The sequence below is a fragment of the Ochotona curzoniae genome, unplaced genomic scaffold, assembly GCF_017591425.1.
Source record: "Ochotona curzoniae isolate NIBS_2020 unplaced genomic scaffold, NIBS_Ocur_1.0 scaffold_1037, whole genome shotgun sequence".
Classification (NCBI taxonomy): Eukaryota; Metazoa; Chordata; class Mammalia; order Lagomorpha; family Ochotonidae; genus Ochotona; species Ochotona curzoniae.
The window spans coordinates 19,793,261-19,814,679 of record NW_024467083.1 but is presented as its reverse complement, the minus strand read 5'-3'; the positions used below and the strand labels follow the sequence as shown (position 1 = coordinate 19,814,679).

Below are 21,419 nucleotides of genomic sequence, written 5' to 3'. Positions count from 1 at the left end.
AGGACTGCACATTGAACAAGTCCAGATGCAAATGCACAGAGAAGCCTCAGTGCCGTGCCTGCACTACGCCCTCAGGAGTTCTGTACAACTCCTACATTTTGGAGAAATAGAAATAGAAAAAGCTGGGCGGTTAGGCTGCCTCAAAGCTCACATTCATTCCCTCCCTGCGAGGCAGGCTTTCCAGATCCTGGACAAACATCCAGACCACTCTCTGCCCTTTCAAGTTTGGAGCTGATTCAGGAAGGGCTATGCTAACACATATTTTTAGTACTTAAATAAGTGCAGGATTCATATAAAAGGTTACTTTATAAATTATTTTCCTCCTCCAAATACCCGACAATTTGCCGATACTTTGGCTTCAACATACATGTAATACATAGAAGTGTATTTTATGTTTTCCAATTCTACTAGGACTTGTTTACAAAAGAAAATCCCAGCATACTCCTTATTTCTCTTGTTGTCATCGAGTCCCTGAAACAAGATTCAGGCATGTGAACTGCTAAACATCTGTATACTTACAAGACTAAAGAGGCAAAATATATAAAACTGGCTGGGTTCAAAAAAATGCAGGTTTTATTACTATTCATGTGTGGATAAATGATTCCAAACCAACCTCCTGGTAATAAAGATCAACATTTTCTCTAAGGATTAACTTTCTTAAGTACAATATAACTTTGAAGCAGATTGAGTAGTAAAAGGCGATAAAGAATACTATGCAGGGGGTCACAGCACAATATATTGGCGTAATTCATTCTATTGAAGGATTGTGTGTTTGTATTTCTAGTGCCTCATCAGACTGACTTCGGGAGAGCTGAGGAATGCAGTATATGATCCTGAAGCTCCCCCTGCTGGAGGGCAAGAATATAGCCAGACTGTGCCTTGGCAAGAGTTGTAAAATTCCTTTGCTTGAGGGTGCACAGAAGCACTTTATGTTTTAACTGAAAAAAAAAAAAAACACCAATGGTCAAACTGTCAACTATAAATTTAAAATCTCTATATGTTATTTATATAACTGAAGCCATTATACTTGAAGTAGAGGTGAATACTAAAATGGCATTAGGTCTTGGGTATTTTCAAACGAAGCTGACGCAACACCTTGGGGACTCCTCTGACATTTACTCAGGTCCCTTTCCCTCTAGAACCACGACTCAGAAGTCCACGTGAGGACAGCAGAAAACCACCTCAGCCTCACTTTCTGCAGGTCACTTTTCACCTTGTTCAGTTAACCAGATTTCCTCGAGACGGCAGTTCCCTCTCTGATTTCAGCTGGTACTGCTCTGTACTACTGCGCAAAAGGCATTTTCTTCTTGAAAGTTCCATCTTTAACTCAAGTGAAATGTATAAAATGTGATCAAGGAATCCAAGGACTCTCCATTTCCCCACTGACTATAATGCTCCCAGTCAAGTAGACTGAAAAGTGTAGTCCTTACTGATGCTATTTAATCTGGCAAACAGTCACACAATGTAATGAACAAGGTCATAGTCCAGCAACTTCCCTGGTCTGTGGGATGTCTGTGATTCTGAATCTAAAGAACTGTTTGAGAGCTGTTCTAAAGCTGAAGACTTCAGAGGATCTTGAAATATAATACGCCACCCTGACCTGGACACACTGCTCATGTCTCAGCTGGTCTATCAGTATATTAAATGCATAATCTCTTTGGCCCCTCAATCAGGATCAGTAGAAGGAAAGTGTTAGGTAATTACGTTTATTAGAAACTCAAAATAATACAATTTCCACTTTTAAAAACATTGTAACATTTCTCAGGTTGGTCAGAGCTTACATTTGAGAGCTGAATTTTAAACTGATTCAGTAACTGAGCAGCCGGCTGACCACACTCCTGGACAATCTCAGCAAGGCGTGAACACTTCTTCACACCTGGTTGCAACGAGACAGTGTCTGAATCCCTGAGCAGTGATTTAGATTTTCCAGGACCCGTCTCCTCCTGAACACTCGGGGACAAGGCACAGGGTTTCCTAGGCTTGTTCTTTCTCCTTCTGCACACCTGGCTGGCTAACAAGCTGTTTGCTCTACACACACAAGTAACACTGGGTCCATGTCCTACTTATCTTTTGTAAATATGGAAATAACTGGGAAGAAAAAGAAAAGCACCACTACAAGCTACAAGTTTAACTTGGCAATCTCTTCCCATATTTAGTCAAAGCAGAAAGAACTTGACACATCCCTTTTATGTGCTCTATCTTTCTCCCCTTTCAGATTCTTCAGTCTATTATAAAGCAGGTTTGAACATTTTCACATGAAACACTTCATTGATGGACTCACACCCAACACATTAACAATGGAAAATGGATTCCCTTGCTGAGATTACAAGTTGTGGAAGATCTGAAACAGTAAAAGTTAAACCTCGATACAGTATTAAACTTTTCTTTTTTACATATAAAAATAATACACAGTGGGATATTTTCTTCAATAAGATACAGTCTTTAAGATCAGGAGAGGATATACAAAACTATTCTATGTGGTTTGATGTATTCTACTGTATTGTAGGAATAAATATATCTGGAACAGAGAGCGAAGTCTACTCCTAGAGAATCACCAGTCAGTAGCGTCAAGTGTTCCGCAGACACTGGGCAGAAAGGAGCTACTGTCGCATTTAAAACAATGTGGTTGTCATAAAATAAAACTTTAAATCTAAACAATAACAAAAACACACAAACCAAATGAAAATGTACTAAAATTTAATCATCCATAAAAGCTGTAATTTAATCTGACAGTAAAACACAAGAAGCAATATTAGAGTTGGTTTAGTATATTATATATTTTAGCTTTGAAAGCCATAGAAATCAGTTATCCCAGTTTTTTCCTATAAAAGACCCATTTTTTTCCAAAGCATTATGCACAATTTTAATTAGAATATAATGACAGATGATATTTCATAATTTTTAAATATAAAATGAAGTCAATGACTCAAAAAAGTTATCTGCTGCAGTGAGTCTGAGGGAAAAATCTCAACATCTATATCATTACAGATATAAAGTGTAATGTTTGACTTTTTAGTGCTTGATGGGGAAATCATGATCAGAGGGCAATATGAAATCATTTGATTATAGTAGCAATATCTAACATTTGAAATGCATCCATGCTCATTTGTATAATCATATCAGAGTCAAGTATACTTATTTTCACATCTGTTATAACTGCTATTGCAAAGAAATACTATTGTCTTATTTTCCAAGAGATATACACAGAGAAATTTTTTTCCAGGGAACTTGTGCAAACCAATATAAGATCTAAATTCTTCACATAATATATAAAACAGGAGAAGCCTCTTCAGGTTTATTTTTTGAAGACTGGAATGCTGGCACTTTCCAAGTAGGCAACAGTTCTTCATTCCTGTAATCTAGAACATTGAACAGACACAAACACACATATGTTCTGGTTAATCTCCTGCTGTCAGAAGATTGCAGTTAACAAGCAGATATCCAGTAATATAGAAAGGAACAATGGTTTTGGATGACCATTATTAGAGAACTAAATTGTACTCCACAGCTGTAGTAACAGGGTTATTTTATCAAAACATAATCAAATATAGGAAGCTGAGTTTATTGTTAATTCATCAACTTCAGCTACTCTGTTTTAAAATACTTTGTATTTCACATTACACAGCAGTCCTGTTTGTACAGAAAAAAAATGGTGATATTTTACTTCCATTTATTTTTTTAAGAACTGCACTGCTGCTAAGCAAATGACACTTGCCTGCAGCACAAACTTTCCATGGAAATTCATTATTGAATCATTTTATGATGGTGCACGTTAGGATCATCACCTTTAATACAGGTAAGGCAAGAGATGATAAAATAAAACTCACTGAAAGTTGGAAAAGAATCAAAGTTATTCTGACTACTCAGTAGAAGCAGACCAAGGAAGAACTCCCATGGATGAATTCCTCTCAGAGGTCATTAAAAGTTATATAAGACAGACAAGCATGTTTCAACACAACTTTGCCTCAAGCCTTACAAGCTGTCCTAATAAGGTTCACATACTCTTACTAAATGTAAAACATTTATAATTGTTATTTTAGTCAACCACAGTAGGTTTAAAAGCACAGGAACTACACGGCACTTTAGTTTACAACACAATAAAATGCACTGCAAAGTTATTCCAATTGCTAAGTCACCTATTATTTGGTATTATCAAGCATTCATTGAGACAGTGAGTGACTTATTAAGTACAGTATAAGGTGGATTACATATCAGAGTCTAAGAATTTATGCAAGCATGATGGAAATCATCACTAGATTTCTCTCTCTCTCTCCTCCAAGGTAAAGCTTGCCATCCACCATCACACTGTTGGATGTGCAAGGATGAATTTTTAAAATTGCAATAGGCCAGGAGAAGGCACCTTGTCTGTTCAACATAAGCTGAAAGGACATTTGCCAAGAATGGGAAACTAAACTGGGATTGGCTAAGGTAATGATATCATGAGCAACTAACTGTAAGAGAATGAAACAATACTGCTCAGCCACTGGAGCCCTCCTTGTCTCTATCTCTCACCTACACAAACACTAACAGCAGCCATCCTACCAGTCTTCCCTCTCACGGTACCGATGATTAAAGTCACTGAGTCAAGGCTTCACTTAGAGCTTAAATTAGCCATCACTTGGCCAGAAGCTATCCTTCCTAACTCTGACTCCCGAAGACAATTCCCATGCTCAGTTCTCCTTTCTGCTCATTTTCCCTCTACTTTCACATATGATTATCCAAAAAATATATCGTTCACACATCTTTGAAGCTCTGGAACAGGTAATCCACTAGATAGGCCCAAGAGACTTAAAAGCTGCTGTAACCAACTCTCAAGTGCAAGGAATTTACTTTTTTCTAACTGGACCAAGTTTAGTAATATTCACATAATTGGAATCAAATTACATCATAAATTCACTCCATGAAAATATTCTTTGATGGCATTATTTATAAAGCTGTTGAAGTATAAACTGTCCAGGGAATTTAAATACAAAGTTAAAAGAAAACCAGATGTCCTACAGAGCCAGATTTATCATTTGATAAGCAGTTAAAATGCTACCTCTAATTCCTCTCTAATGAATCCACTTAATGAAAATATAAATGATACTTAAAAGTCAACTACCACCCAGAAGCTTACAGATGAAATGGTTAGTTGAAAGAAATCAAACCCGACCACAGAGAAAATGACTACTAGGTAAATTACAACATTATGCCACCACGTTAACTACCAGAGTGGCTCAGACAAAAAAGATGGACAATTCTGATCTGGGGGAGGATGTGGAACTTAAAAAATGACGTGACCACTTTAAGAAATGTGTTAGCAGCTACCAGCATGTACAGTATATTTTCTGATCTCTATAGTCCTCGACATACAGCCATCAGATATGCATGTACATGCTCACACGCACACACAAGTGCACCCAGCGTAAAAGAAAGAAGCCAGATACAAAATAATACATTACATGTGAAGTTCATAGGCAAGTTTAATCTGTGGTGTTAGAAATGAGGACAGGGGCTCATTTAGGGAGGAATAAGTACTATTTATACGGGTATATTCACCTTGAGACAACTGATCAAATGTGCAATTATGTCTTTGCTGTAAAAGAACAAATGCTTCACTTCAATTCGGCATAAATGTAGGAGTTATCTAGGTAAGCATTGGTTCATTCAAGTAATATTTTTGAGCAACCACTCTGCAGCAACACTGGGGACAAAATAGTGAGTAAAACAGACATGGTCTGTGTTCAGACAGACTTCAGAATCTATCTCATGAGGAGAAGGCAATGGGTGCTACCTCAACTAAATACCACAAGCACAAGTTACAAAGCACAGAAATACTGCAACAGGTGAAACCGAAAGGGACAAAGGTGAGGACCAATCCTAGCCCTCCTCCCGCAGACAGGGAGCATCTGCTCTGCGTTGAGCATCTTACCTGGCTCAGAGCTGCTGCAGATCATGGGTCTAGAGCAGCAGACATGATTTCTTTTTAGGCTTCTTCTTTTCCACTGGTGTTTTCCTATTTATTTGTCTGACCAGGTCATAAAATATCTAAGCAAAAACGAAACAAAAAATTACAGTCAGTCAACATTCCAGGTTGAGTTCCAAAGAACAATTTTGGCTAAGAATTACTCTGATTTATATTTTGCTGCTTTGTTTTAAAATCATGTTTCTTAAAAAGTCCCAGAAGACTCAATCAGGGGAATGTAGGACTTAACTACTCATGAAGGAAATACACTTGCTCTAACTCAATATTAAATTAAGAGAAAAAAAAAAACAGTGAAAATAGGGTAGTGAAAATTTTATACTTGTAGAAAGCGTAACAATATAATCAAGAAATTCTGTATATTTTCCCCACACGGACAAGTAACATTTTGCTACTTTTACTTCAGTTTTAGTCTCCCTCTCGCACCCACACACCCCCTTATTTTCCAGATCATTTGAAAGTAGTCTGCAAAGAAGTTCCTTATTAGTTGAGTGTATTTCCTAAACACAAGGATGTTCTCTTGCTAACTGTATTATAGTTATTAGATTCAAGACACTTAAGCATTAATGCATTATTTTTTATTTCCTTTTTCAAAATTTGTTTCTTTATTTTTATTTATTAATCTAATTTTATTTATTTAGAAGATATGCTCTTTTTTTTTTTTAATTGGAAAGGTAGATTTACAGAGAAAAGGAGAGTCAGAGAGAAAGCTCTTCTGTCTGCTGGTTTACTCCCAATCGACTGCAATGGCCAGAACGAGCTGATCTGAAGCCAGAAGCCCAGAGCCTTTTCCAGGTCTCCCACACAGGTGCAGGGTCCCAAGGCTTTGGGCCGTCCTTGACTGCTTTCTCATGCCACAAGCAGGGAGCTGGATGGGAAATGGAGCAGCTGGGACACATATCCAGTGCCCATATGGCATCCCAGCATGTGCAAGGTGAGGATTTAGCCACTAAGCCATCATGCCAGGCCCTGTATGCTTTTATTTGAAAGGCAGATTTAGAGAGAGAGAAAAGGAGAGATAGAGAAAGGAAGAAATTCTTCCATCTGCTGGTTAACTCTCCAAATTGCCACAATGGCCACAGCTGGGCAGATCTGAAGCCAGGAATTTCTTCAATGTTTTCCATATGGATGCACAAGACAAGCACTTGGGCCATCTTCCACTGCTTTCCCAAGCACATTACCAGGGAGCAGGACAGGGAGAGGAGTAGCCGGGACTAGAAACAATGCCCACGCGAGATGCCAGTTCCACAGGCCAAGGCTTACCCTACTACGCCACAGCACTTGCCCCAAGTTTCATGTCTGTAAACCGTCCCAGAAATTTACAGCAGTTTCTCCCCTTAGAAACAGGATGCATACAGGATCACATACTGACGTTTATTTCCTATCATCTCTCATCTCTCCCTCTCAATCTGAACAGTTCCCTGGCCTTTGTCTTTCAGGGCACTGTCATTTCTGAAAGACAAAGCCTAGCCATGCTACAGATTTCCCCTAAGCTTGCCTGGTATTTTCTCGTGATTAGATTCAGGTTGTACTTTTGGTGTATGGGACAATAATGACAGTGTGATAGTGTGCCCCTCTCAAGGTGTCATGTGTAGACTGGGCCTATGATTTTTGCTTGCCCTATTTTAGTAATATTAATTTGGTTAAGGCTAAAAATAAGAAAAAGTCTTACTGAACACTGATACAAAGTAACAAAAATATTCTGTTAGTAAATTATTAGATAAAAGTGCAAAGTATTGAAGATAAAAATACATTGCTATTTATTTAACAAATTCAGATTATTTTAATTCTGGTACACTAACACAGTTTCACAGGTTTAGGTATGCTAATGTGTTTAAACATAAAATATAGCCTATATCCACTGAACTTGGCTTTTTGCTATGAAATGTAAGCACTCATTTACTAGTGTCTGGATTAAAAAGCAAGTATCACAAACACCCCTATTGCTACCCATCTGGAATAAGCAATGTTTTTGTAGTGGCGGGTTTTAGAAATGTACTGGCTTTCAGGGGCACCACAGGGACAACTGGCAAAATCTGCACATACTCATACCACAAACACAGATCTTGCCAATGCCATTTTCCCCAATTTAATAACTGTGTTGTAGTTACATAAGGCAGCCTTTAAAAAAAAGGGTTTATTTATTTTTATTGCAAAGTCAGATATACAGAGAGAAGGAGAGACAGAGAGATCTTATACCTGATGATCACTCCCCATGTGACCACAACAGCTGGAGCTGCGCCCATCTGAAGCTGGGAGCCAGGAGCTCTTCTGGGTGCAGGGTCCCAATGCTTTGGGCTGTCCTCGACTGCTTTCCCAGACCACAATCAGGGAGCTGGATGGGAAGTGGGGCTACTGGGATTAGAACTGGCGCCCACATGGTATCCCAGCACATTCAAAGCGAGGACTTTAGCCATTAGGCCACTGCGTCGGACCCAAGAAGCCCTTTGATTTGAGGATTTACTTACTAAAATATTTAGGAGTAAAAGTGTATTTCTGGAAAAGTGGCAAAATTTTAATAAGTGTGCATCTGGATGAAGGGTAAACAGAAATTCTTAATTGTTCTCTCTAAAGTACTCTTAATCTTGAGTCAAATTTTAAAATAAAACATCTTGAAATATTAACAATTACCTATTAACCTTTTAAACTGTCCAAAGATTACAAAATAAATAACAAAGAGTGATTTATTTCAAAACTATAAAACTGACATAATATATTCTTTCTGGTCCATCTTCTTCAAATCATTTAACTCCCAATTATCTTATTTGCAAAAAAAGTTTGAAAACGTAAGATGCACAAACAAAATGGTAGTTGGTTTTTGAATTTCAAAGTCCAAGTGTTTCACAATTCTTGATACTTTCATAAATTTACTGTGCATAAGCCAAAAATAGTTCTCATTGACTCACTAGGCTCAGTGCAGAAGTTATAATATGAAAAATAATCAAAAGGTAAACTAGAACAGTAAGTCAATTAAAAGCACACAGATTCTATTTCACTTTGTTCATGCTACTCAGTTTCTGGTTTCTGGAACATGCTATAACAGAGAGAACTAATCTCTGTAGTATTATTCTAAATGGTTTCTTTGGAAAACACTGCCTACATCATAGCAGCACATGGCTCAGTGATGAGGGGAAGTTGGAACTATAATATTTGGTGAGAAATGCTGAAAGTCCCCAGCTTAAGTTCTTCCTCATCTCTCTGAACTACAGAAAAATCTGAAGGGAACACAGAATACGTTTCTCAATCCCTATCCCATTCTTAAATTAAGGATGTCTTGATTACAATTACTGTTCCAGCCTTAGCAAAGAACAACTGATTCCTGATTAAAACTGATGCGATTCTGGTATAAATGTTTGCTCTTTTTAAGAACACGGTACAAGTTCTATGGTCAACACATATACGTCAGAGTCAGAGTGCTCTTTGGTAAAGCAGTGAGTCTTGCCTGTTTTCCAATCTGAGGCCAAGAATGGAATCCTGGGAAGGTATTATCCCTCTAGCTTGAGCCATTTAAAAATCACACAAACATTTACAAGGCACAAGCTGTCTAAGGAACTGTTAACTCAAAGGAATTTGGTAGCTGGATTGTCAGGATAGCAGCAAGTCAGCTTCTCCAAATGTGGAATGCTGTGAGGTGAGAAACAGTTTCTCCAAGTTCCAAGAGCTGAGACCTCATCCTACCTAGTCCCAGCCAATGTGGTGCTCAGTGGGGTGGACAGCAGAAAGGGTGAGGACAGGGACAAGAAGGTTCCTGAAGCCAGTCATCCTGTATAGCGACCTTCATACTACTATTCCAAGAGCCAAGCATCTTTCACCAGTCTTAATGAATTCTTTTAAAGTTACTTTTTAAAAAAAGGAAAATGCTATATTAAAAACCAAAATCTTATTTATAACCACATATTTTGAGATAACTTTTAGCAAAGTAATTCTATTAGGAGAGAAAATGGAAGCTGGAAGTCTACCACATCCCCTGTTCTTCGCAGTGGCAGTCTTGTTCCTCTCCCCCGTTAGATGTGACCCTCTTAAGGGCAGAAGCAGTGTCTGTCTGGGTGACTATTACCTGTTGCCTGGGTGTCTAACATAGTATCAGACATATTAAAAGCACTGAGTAAATATTTCATTAATAAATAAAACATACTAATTTTTTACTTTTATGTGATGTAAAAAAAATAGTCTGTAAAACATAGACTTGTATGTAGCATATTTAATTTTTTTTCTACTGGAAATTTAATTTGGTCATTTTAGAAATTAAATAATAGTGTATAAGTGTATCAGTCAAGGATACCTGCTTTTCTTACCTGTGCCCTAAATGATCTGAATTCTGACCCATTCTGCTAATGCTACACATGGCAAATACTAGGCAAGGGAATAAGAAAGAAAAGAGTTCCACTTGTTTTTTTTTTCTTTTTTTTTTTTTAAGGCTGAAAGCTAACAAAGCTAAGGGGTTATCTCACATTTTTGTTTGGTTGAATTGGGCAGTTAGGAAATGCACTAATTTTTTGGGACCAGAAAACCCTTTACATGCCTGCTAAGCATTTCTGTCCATAGCCATGCTCCCCCTAACCTCCAGGCATGTACGAAAGGCACCACATGCACCAAAAGGTGTGGCAAGACTCAGGCAAATCTGATTCCATGAAGGTAGCAATATCATTTTGTGTAGCAAAAATTAATTTGTAATAAAGTACTTTGCTTGTTTTCTTACTTGACTTTAGAACACATGCATATACATCTTGATAGGTAAGTAGGGAAATAGTGGGCAAACTCCCTCTTGGGTTATCATTCCCACTGGAAATCATGAAAACCAGGACTGGGGCAAGCATAGCTACACAGAACAGTACGCACCAGCAGGTGTGTGGGCTGGATAGAGAAGCTGGTTGGGTTGAACTAGGCTTCAATGCCCATCGGCATGTACGATATCTGAATGGGATGTGGGACAGACAGGACCAGTCTGCAGTATACACTGGCAAGCATGGAAACCAGGACAGGGGGCAGGCCTGGTGGGAGTTATTATGGGTTGCTCCTACTAGGCTGCAGCTCCCACTGGTTTGTGAGAGGACCAAGTGTGTGGTGGGCAAGATCAGGCTGGGTTGCAATACCCATTGGTTTGTGTAGAAGACAGGGCTGGATGCAGAACTGACCCAGCAATTGCAACCACCAGCACATGAATTAGCTGACTGGGGCGATGGACTGTGCCGGACCCTGTACTGGCATGCACACACAAGAATCAAGTCTGAGATCACCTCAGATGAAGTTTCTCTGGGTGGGAGGCTAGGTGGGGCTTCTCCCTTTATCCCAGATACAGAAATTAAAAAAAGAGAGAGAGAGAGAATGTGATAACAATGGTGTTACCCACTTTCCTGTAGCCCTTGACCCTTTGAGCCCTAATCAACAATGTAAAAATTATAAAAAATAAAATTAAAAAAATTAATTTGTAATAAACTGCTTGTTTTCCTGAGTTTAGAACACATGTATATATATCTTGATAGGTAAGTATTACAATACAAATGTAATGTGACAGTTTTCACACACTACTTTGTGACAAATCGTTTAGAGGCTTAGCAGGATTTTATACATATTCTCTTACTTTTAACTTCTTTGACAATAGAAAGGAAGTATCGTCATTAGTCACCAACATGAGCCTGTCCAAGCTAAAGAATACAGTTTCCAGGAATCAGTGTCATATTAAAAGTGACAGAATCAAGATTGCTTCGAACAAAAGGTTTTCATTAAACACTCACACACAAACAAACCCTGAGGAATGAATTAAAGGCAAGGAAAATTAAAAGGCACTTATTTGTGATACCCAGTTTCTGCAGGTTACCTCATTAACGTTGATCTTTGACTTTGCTGAAGATTCTAAAAAGGCACAGTTACACCACTGTCTTGCTAAATTCTGTCCCTGTTCCTTGCCAACTACTCGTTCATCTTCCAGGTCACATTTATTGCCAACCAAAATCATTGGAACCTATAGGAAAGAGAAAACAGAAAATGAAAAACAAAATACTCAGCATTTAACCTCTTTTTACAAATAAGTAACTATCTGCCACCAGCTGAAATGTGTTGCAATTCTCAGCTTCACCAAGTGCCTTTAAAGATATATGCACATGTTAGGGGAGGGGAAGAGAGTAGACACCAAGAAATACAGAAGGGATTCTATTATAGTCATTTGTCAAATTATGTAAGGAATAGACTCCCCAAATTTTCATGCTGCTTTTGAGAGCTGAATTCAAAACAAAACAAAACAAAACAAAAAGAAGAAACCAAAAAAAGAACCAAAACAAACAAACAAAAAACAAAAAAACCAAAAAAAGCCCTCTTGGAATACAGAGTATGTACTCATTGATACCGACTTAAGTGCTTCAACTCACTGACATATCATCAAAAGCTAAAAGTGGTGACAAGACCAACACAGAAATGGGGCCTTCATCTATGTGCATTTGACGTCTAGATTCAAACATCTGTCTAGCTGTGATGTTAAGAAAGATTAGCAACAAAGCCAAAAGGCAGCTGTGATCTCTTTTTCTACATGTCATGGATGCTCAGTCACATGGGGCTATGATTTTCTACTCTCCTTAAACCAGACAAGCAAGAAAATTTATTAACTTGCTTAATAAAAAGTATCTGGAGAACAAAAGTCATTTGTTTGTAAGTTGCTGGCTCCTGATAATGTTCAATGCTCTTTGAATACTGTTTCTCTGATATAACTACTGGTTTCCAAAACTAAACTCTCACTTCTTGGAAGTGTTTGTAATAAAGAATGACTTATGAAAAAAAAATAAAGACTGCCTTATTTATTTGAAAGGCTGAGTTAGAAACAGAAAGAGAGATTATCAATTCCCCATCTGCTGGCTCACTCCTCAGAGGGCTACAATTCCATCTGGGTCTTGTGCTGATGGCAGGGTCCAAGCACTTGGGTCATCCTCTGCTGCTTTCCCAGGCACATCAGCAAGGAACTGTATGGGAAGTGGAGTAGCCAGGACTCAGACCATCACTCATGTGGATGCTGGAATCTCAGGCTGTGCCCGGTGAAGTATTGTTTAATTGTATGTTTTATCTACATAGCACAATGAGCAGCTGATCATGTACTTCCTCATTCTACAAACATTTTAGCATGCAATTTTGTGATTTCATTTTGAAAGGGGTGTGGTTTTGTTTGTTGGTTTGTTTCAGGGGCCCTTTGGCATATGGAAAATACCTTTCAAATTCTCTAATGAGAAAACAAACTTTTTCTTAAAGATTCATTTATTGGAAAGGCAGATACACAGAAAGGAGGAGAGAGACAGAGGAAGATCTTCTGTCTGCTGATTCACTCCTCAAGCAGCTGCAATGGCCAGAGCTGGGCCAATCTGAAGCCAGGAGCCAGGAGCTCCTTCTGGATCTCCCATGTAGGTACAGGGTTTCAAGGCCTTGGGCCATGTTCCACTGCTTTTCCAGGCCACATGCAGGAAGCTGGATGGGAAGCAAGGCCCCCGGGACATGAACCAGCGCCCATATGGGATCCCAAAACGTGCACGGCGAGGACCCCAGCTACTAGGCTACTTCACTGAGCCCAACACAAACTTTTATTTGGCTGAAGACAGAAGTACTCTTCTTCTTCTTTTTTTTTAATTGTTGCTTACATTGTATTATGTAGTACAGTTTTATAGGCGCTGGGGATTCCCCCCACCCCTCCCATACCCCTCCCCCCATGGTGGATTCCTCCACCTTGTTGCATAACCATAGTTCAAGTTCAGTTGAGATTCATTCCTTGCAAACACATGCCTAGCATAAAGTTCAGCGTCTTATTGTCCAGATAAGTTCAGTGGCCTCTTGGGGAGACCTTCTCTGGTCCGAAGGTAGGGCTAACAGAGTAAAGATTTTTACTCTGTTAGAAGTACTCTTCTTAGAGAAAAGAAATACTTACATCTTCTGTGTCTTTAACCCGTAAAATCTGTTCCCTCAGGTCTTGTAAGTCATTGAATGTGGACTGAGCTGTGATAGAATACACTAGTGCAAACCCCTGGCCATTCTTCATATACAAATCCCTCATTGCCGTAAATTGTTCCTATAATAAAAAATAATATAATTATGACAGTATAAAGCTCTTTACTGTAACAGACTAATTACAAGTAAACTACATTTTAAAAAGATCACATGCTATAATAAAAAAAATGAGATATAAAGTATGTACTTTTTAGTTCACTTTGACGTGAATGTTCCTATTCCCTAATAGGGTGACCATAAAAAATAACAACAAAACTACCAAATTAGAAGGAATTTCCACCTTAATCTGCTTTTCTGTGATTTAGAAGAACTGTACACAATTATTATTTTAAAAATTTATACATACCTTAATTTTGCTTGGGAATTTCATGAAATAACTACTGCTGTATCTAGTGAAGAACAGTCCGAAGCATAATTCCAGCCCTCAATTATGACCTAATCATCTAGCACACACTGTTCCACATACTGGCAGACTGATTCTCTTGATAAGAATGTGTTCATTGATTTTCCATGTTCAGACTTGTAGAAAATATGCAGAACAGTGCAATGACTACCCACGGCCTTTACTTAGACCCACTAACTGCTAACATGTGGTCCCCACGCTACAGTCACATCCAATTAGAGTTCTGCTCACTCCTTCTTACTTGGTGATTATCACTACTCTAGAACTGAAGATAGTAACATATAACAGAATCTTACAAAATGGATATTTTACACATGGTAGCAAAAGCAAGCAAATGTGGTAAAATGTTTAAAATGTACACAAATACATCTTGGCTCTTTGTAACTATGTATCTTATATCTTCACATCTTTGGATGTATTGTACGTAAAAGACCTTAATGCACAATGTTTCTTAAGAGTTTTGCTGCCTTTGCTTCCTGGATCTCCATCCACCTGCATTTTGTCTAGGACATCTGAAACAGTTCCAATTGTTCCAATTTGGCTGATGCATTTACTGTACAGTTGAGGGAGTACGCGACACCATCACTTATTTTCCCTGGGTTCTGGAGTGCCAAAGGACTATGCTGAATTTTCCATACTACTGCCACTGCATTTTGTGAGAAAGATATTAAAACTGGGGGTTTCCTAGAATTTCCTTCTATAACCTGTGTAGATTCCAGGAAGCACAATTACAGTAACTAATTAAATAGTGCCATCATCTAAATACTTAATCATATAATAAATCAAGTAAGATTCATCCATTCGGTAAATACCCAAGGAGGACCTGTATGTGCCAGACCTTGCTGTAGCACTAGGGGAGGGATGGTGAATACAGCCTGGAGGAGTATGTGGAGACAAAAATAAAGTATACAGTATGTGGGAAGTTTATCAATATTGCAGGGAAAAACAAAGCATTGCAGGAGAGCAGGCAGAGTTTTGGGCAGGTGGGAACTTTGTTATAGTTTACAAGATGCTCTGGGAGGAAGGCCTCCCAGGTAACAGCTCAGTAAGCTCTGTGGGTATGTGGAAGAAGAATCTTCTAGATGGCAGGGCACGGCCAACACAAAGGCCTGGAGGGGAAACAGGCGAAGTGTTTTACAAGTTGAGCCAGGAGGTGATGACAGGAGGTGGGGCCAGAGAGGGAGGGCAGACAACTCAGACTCACAGACAGGCCTATCTCAATAACATTCTGGATTTAAAAGAACTTAAATTCTAAAGCACTTTACACACTCTTTGCGTCAACAGAAAAAGCCAACACACAGATTCTTCAGGAGAACTCAATGGTGGCAATTAAACACATCACAGCTGATTTCATACACAAAATCTAAGATGCCCTACATTCGTAAAACCTATTCCTAAACAGAATGATTATTTTTACTGAGCATTATTCAGCAATTCTGAAAATACCTGTTCATAAGTTCAAATCTATCAAAGAAAGATAATATCCTTACTGTTCCTGCTGTGTCCAGGATTTCGAGCATACACTGCTGGCAATCTACTTCAACTTGCTGTGGGGAAGGAAAAAAAAAACAAAACATGAAAAGAAATATCAAAGCCTCGTCTGTTGCCTAACATACCTCATGATGTTAAAGATCTTCTCCAAGATTTGCTGCATGGGCAGGGACTGAATACAGTGCCACATCAAGAATGGGGCTCAACCACATTCTGTTAGTATTTTAGAAGCCAAGAGGTTACTGTTGAGTTTAGATATTTTCCAATCACTGTATTGTACTTGTTATTAAAAGCAAACAACCATTCTGTGAAATTTAAGAAAAACTGTAACAATCAGATTTAGTTCTGAAGGGAAAAAAAGTATAGGTACATAACTTCCTCAGAGAAAACAAAATAAGAAATTGTATTAAAGGTTCAAAAGGCACACAAGATGATTTTGAAACAAAAAATAACTGCCAATTTACCACATTCAAGTTAAAATTTTACTTAAACATGTACAAGATTTAACTCACATGATAATTTGACTTTAAAAGGGAACAGAGGGGAGATGGCATGGTGGTGCAGAAGGCTAAGTCTCCCCTGTGGTGAAAACAGTCCATATGGATGCTGTTTTGCGTCTTTGCTGCTCCACTTCCAATCCAGCTCCCTGCTTATGGTATAGGGAAGCAGCAGAGGATGGCTCAAGTCCTTGCGACCCTGAATCCACATGGGAGATCAAGAAGTCCCTGGCTCCCACCAGCTCAGCTTTGGCCATTGTGGCCATTTCGGGAGTGAACCAGCAAACAGAAGATGTCTCTTTTCGTCTCTCCTCGCTCTGTAACTTGTTTTCCAATAAAAATAGATAAATCTTTAAAAGGGAACAGAGAGGTGTAAACTCATCAACAGAGTCCAAACTTTTTTTTTTTTTTAAGATAAAGGCACTTCTTAAAAAGGCAAAAAACTGTGTAAATGTCATGTTTTCTTCTTCTTCTTCTTTTTTTTTTTTTTTAAATATTTACTTGAAAAAGTTACAGAGGTGGGGGCAGAGACACAGAGAGAGATCTTCTACCTGCTGGTTCACTTCCAAAATGCCCACCACAGCTAGAATTAGGTTGGTCCAAATCTGGGTGTCAGGAACTTCTTCTGGGTTCTCATGTAGGTGTAAGGGCCCAAGGACTTGCGCCATTCTCCACTTGGGTCAGAAGTGTAGCAGTCAGGATTAGAATTTGTGTCTACATGGAACGCCAGCACCACAGGCAGAGGATTAACCTACTATACTACTGACTCGGCTCCAAAGATTAAATTTTTTTTAAAGATTTATTTGTTTTCATTGCAAAGTCAGATACACAGAGAGGAGCAGAGACAGAGAGAAAGATCTTTGGTCCGATGATTCACTCCCCAAGTGACTGCAACAGCCAGAACTGAGCTGAGCCAAAGCCAGGAGCCAGAAACTTCCTCCAAATCTCCCATGTCGGTGCAGGATCCCAAGGCTTTGGGCCATCCTCAACTGCTTTCCCAGGCCACAAGCAGGGAGCTGGATGGGAAGCGGAGCTGCTACGATTAGAACCAGCATCCATATAGGATCCTGGAGTGTTCAAGGCAAGGATGTTACCTGCTAGGCCCCAAAGATTAAATTTTATGCACAGAATTCTACTTTCCTTCTGTCTTACAAAAGAGAAGGCTGGCCTAAAAAAGGATCAATTTTCGACTGTGTGGAAGCATTTACTAAAGAAGGGATTAAGAGAAGCTATGCCTTTAGTGTTTTAGGCAAAAATTTTGTTTTGTAGTTAAAGATTTAACTAGCAAATTATTTTGGGAAAGTTCCAGAAAAATGCAGGCCACAAACTATCACCCCACCACAAATGCAACAAGTGTGCTTGTAACCTGAAAATCTGTAACCGCGATGCTCAGAGAATAACAAATTAGCTCTGTACTTTCCCAGTGAAACACAATTCTGTTTCCAATTTGAAGACAGTGAAATTGCTGTCAATATTGCTGGATTAATTTAATAAAAGGAATAGCACTAATACAAACATATTCTAAAAACACTGAACAAAGCAATCCATTCTTATTGCTGAAATGCAGGTTTTTGATTTATTTATTTACTTTTTGTTTACTCCTGGTCACCAGTCTTGCATTAACACTGTCTTTTCTCCGCTCACACAGTCAGGAAATAAAATTTAGGTTTTCCATAATCCTAGATTGTTTTACAGTAGAAAATTGTTTTGGGCAAGACCACTATTTCTTTCACTCAGAGAGAGCATTTTACAGTAGGCTTTAGATTCACAGCACTACCGAGGGGACAGTCCAGACATGCCTTGTGTGCTCCCTGCTTGCACACACCCAAAGCTCCCCCACTCAGCAAGCCGCGTGAACAGCACATCTGATACCACCAACGCACACATGTCCACACACTGTGGTGGCTTTCTTTTGATACTGTCTATTCTGTGGACGTTTAACAAAAACTTTCACTCAATTAACTTCAAGTATAAAAGTGATTTTAACTTTTATTAACAACTAGTTAACAAAAATCTATGTACTGATCATATGTAACTGGGAAATGGAACATGGAGTTACTTAAAACACATTAATAAATATTTTGTCTAGGTGAAGCGTACAACAAAGAGAATAATTCTATCATTTCTCAAAACTTTAAAAAGCAACTACATGAAACAAGTTTTAATGTCACAAAAAGACTACTGTAAGCATGCGTATACAAGTTTCACACTTTACCTTTCTATAGGAATCTTCTATCGTCGGGTCATATTTTTCAACAAAAATTCCCTGAACAAATTGAACTGTCTGAAGGGGAAAAAAAAAGAGAAGAGTTAAGGACTTAAAAGAAAATGCAAACCTTCTTGATTGTTACTTAATCTCACAAAATTGAAAAAATTAAACAAAACTGAGTGGTGAGCAAACACATAAATGTAACTGTCACTATTATTTTTCAAAATAAAGATGGACCCATCAGTAAGACTCCACTTACTATAAAACAGATGGCAATGCTAAAAACCCACCAATACCACTGCTGGTAGTACACTGTTAAAAATTAAATCAAGCTTCAAATACTAAACTTTAATTTATTAAAAAATACCAGTATTTAAATTCATGCTACTGATTTATGCATTTATAGTAACTTTTATCCCGTGTGCCCAAAAGATAAAAGTTCTAAATTTTAAAAAGTCTAACTGGGAGGGGTGAAGTGGGAGAGAAAAGGGAATTTAAATTTATTTAAAGCCTACTACATTTTAGGGACTACCATGGTCACTTTTCATTTAAAATCACATTCAAATTTGACATGTAGAAATAGAATACTGCTCTTAATCTTTGTGCCTAATTTAAATTAACCTTTATCAAATGCATGTATTCAAAGAAACAAAAGTATATACAAGGGCCTGGCACAATAGCCTAGTGGTTAAATCCTTGCCTTGCATCTGCCACAGCCTGCATGGGGGCCGGTTCATGTCCTGGTTTTTCTACTTCCCATCCAGCCAGCCTCCTGCTTGTGGCCTGGGAAAGCATTAGAGGTTGGCTCAAGGCCTTGGGACTCTATATCCATGTGGGAGACCCGGAAGAAGCTCTTGGCTGCTGGCTTTGGATCAGAGCAGCTCTGGCTGTTTTGGCCACTTGGGGAGTGAACTAGCAGAAAGAAAATCTTTCTGTCCTCTTTAAAAGCATATATAAGATTCAGGACCACTCAGGCCTCCAGGCAGTCACTGGGGGTCTTGGAATGTATCCCCTAAAGATATGAGGGAAGAACTGTTCTGTTATCTCTAAGATTCATTACTCAGTAAGTGAAGTCACTAGATGATTGTGAGCTACTTCCTGAACAGCTTTAAAACAAAGTCTGGTACAATAATGACTAAAAGAAAATGTGAGAATCTGGACTAAGGTTATCTAGAGTTAAATTACTCAGAGGAATATTTTATACACTATTTGAGGTTGAGCTAAACACACTAACTAGAATGTAGTAAACTCCAAACTTCTTACTACAGCATAACTTAAACATGGAAAATCAGTGTCTTAGTGGCTTCCTTATATGCTATAGGTCCTAAAAATATAGTTCCGACAGAGGATCCCTGATATAGCGATTTTCATAATAATACTAAATGTATTCTCATTAAGTTAGTTTTCTAATGGGCATAGAACATGGTACTATCCCAAGAGACTGAATGCAGAAGCAAAAGAACCCAAGTGGCTTCTGGAAGTCAGCCATTAATAAGACTTGCAAAAATGCACAATCTCATGATTGTTTTGTTTCTTACTGAAATAAGAAGTTACTAAATGTTTCATTACTTCTCTGAATTCCAGAAGGTGAAATTTCACTTTCAAAGTGGATGCCCCCTTCTTTCTATATCATGGTAAACTTCTATATTAAATTATTGCCTTCAACATACAAACACACTCCAGTGCCTTCAATCTTCAACTTTATGGATCCCTGCAGCATCTGCCCCCTTTTCTCTGTCCACACCTGCAGTCAAATGTCTTCAACTGGCTATTAGAGATTGCAATTGTTCAGCTGTCATTTACTCCTCAACCCACTCCAGTTGGTTAGGGCACCATCACCTGAAGGAAGCTGCTAATCTTATCCCATCACCTCTCTCCGTAGTTCCTGGTCATCTCTACTCTGAGCTGTCATGTAAAGGCACATCTTTCTGATTCAAGCACAGGACATGCTCCAGTCTTGCATGCTGGATCTTGTAATCCTACCTCTACAAGTTGGGAGGTGATGAGAGCTCAGTCTTGAGTTCTTCTCCCTCTTGATTTTCCCTAGACAATCTCATTCTTCCCCATCGATTTAAAAAGCTATCCTATTTATTTTTATTAAAGATCTATTTATTCATTTTATTTGAAAGACTTCAGACTAGTGAGGAAAACAGACTAAGAGCGATCTCCTTCACCCACTGCGTCACTCCCCAAAAAGCCCCTGTGGCTGGGACTGAGCCAGGCTGAAGCCAGGAGCCAGGAGCTTCATCTGGGTCTCCCAAATGGGTATAGGGGCTTAATGACTTGGGTCATCACTCACTGCTTTCCTGGGGTTATTGAAGGATTGACTCCCTGTTCTTTGTGGACAATACAAGGTACACTGAAAAGAATGCTACCTTTTCTCTTTAATCACTGGATACCTGAAAGCAAGTAAATGTTAGAGTTATTACACAAATTAGTTACAATTAGTTAGCTAACTTACCAGAGCAGACTTTCCCACGCCTCCTGAACCAAGGACCACTAGCTTGTACTCACGCATGGTGTGGTCTGTTTAAATACTGACAATCTGAAAAACAAAAAATAAAAAGTAAAGATTAACAAATATATGATAAAAACAGCCTAAGAATATATGATTATTATGCCAAGTATTGCATTTTTGTTTTCTGTATTCTTTCTTCTTGCCTCATTTTTGTTTGTTTGTTTTTGTTTTTAAAGACTTACTTTTTTTCCCCATTGGAAAGGCAGAGTTACAGAGACAGAAGGAGACAGAGAAAAAGATCTTCCATCTGCTGGAAAGAAATCTTTCCATCCCCAAATGTCTGTAATTGCTGCAGCTGGGCTGATCTGCAGCCCAGAAGCCTGGAGCTTCTTCCGGGTCTCCACACAAGTGCAGCGTCT

The 21,419-nt window shown here is 38.6% G+C and overlaps 1 protein-coding gene across 1 annotated transcript in view; it reads right to left on the bottom strand.

The window, feature by feature from the left end:
* Window positions 1-1,690: 1,690 nt before the first annotated feature.
* The window catches only part of RAP1A (RAP1A, member of RAS oncogene family), a 92,156-nt gene continuing 72,427 nt past the window's right edge, over window positions 1,691-21,419 (bottom strand). The window contains exons 2-8 of the mRNA XM_040998723.1: window positions 21,004-21,087; window positions 18,549-18,617; window positions 15,836-15,892; window positions 13,863-14,003; window positions 11,781-11,924; window positions 5,912-6,027; window positions 1,691-3,359 (exon numbers count right to left, since the gene is read on the bottom strand). Coding sequence (XP_040854657.1) covers window positions 5,941-6,027; window positions 11,781-11,924; window positions 13,863-14,003; window positions 15,836-15,892; window positions 18,549-18,617; window positions 21,004-21,060 — 555 coding nt within the window. The 5' untranslated portion in view covers window positions 21,061-21,087 and the 3' untranslated portion in view covers window positions 1,691-3,359; window positions 5,912-5,940. The remainder of the gene's footprint in view (window positions 3,360-5,911; window positions 6,028-11,780; window positions 11,925-13,862; window positions 14,004-15,835; window positions 15,893-18,548; window positions 18,618-21,003; window positions 21,088-21,419) is intronic.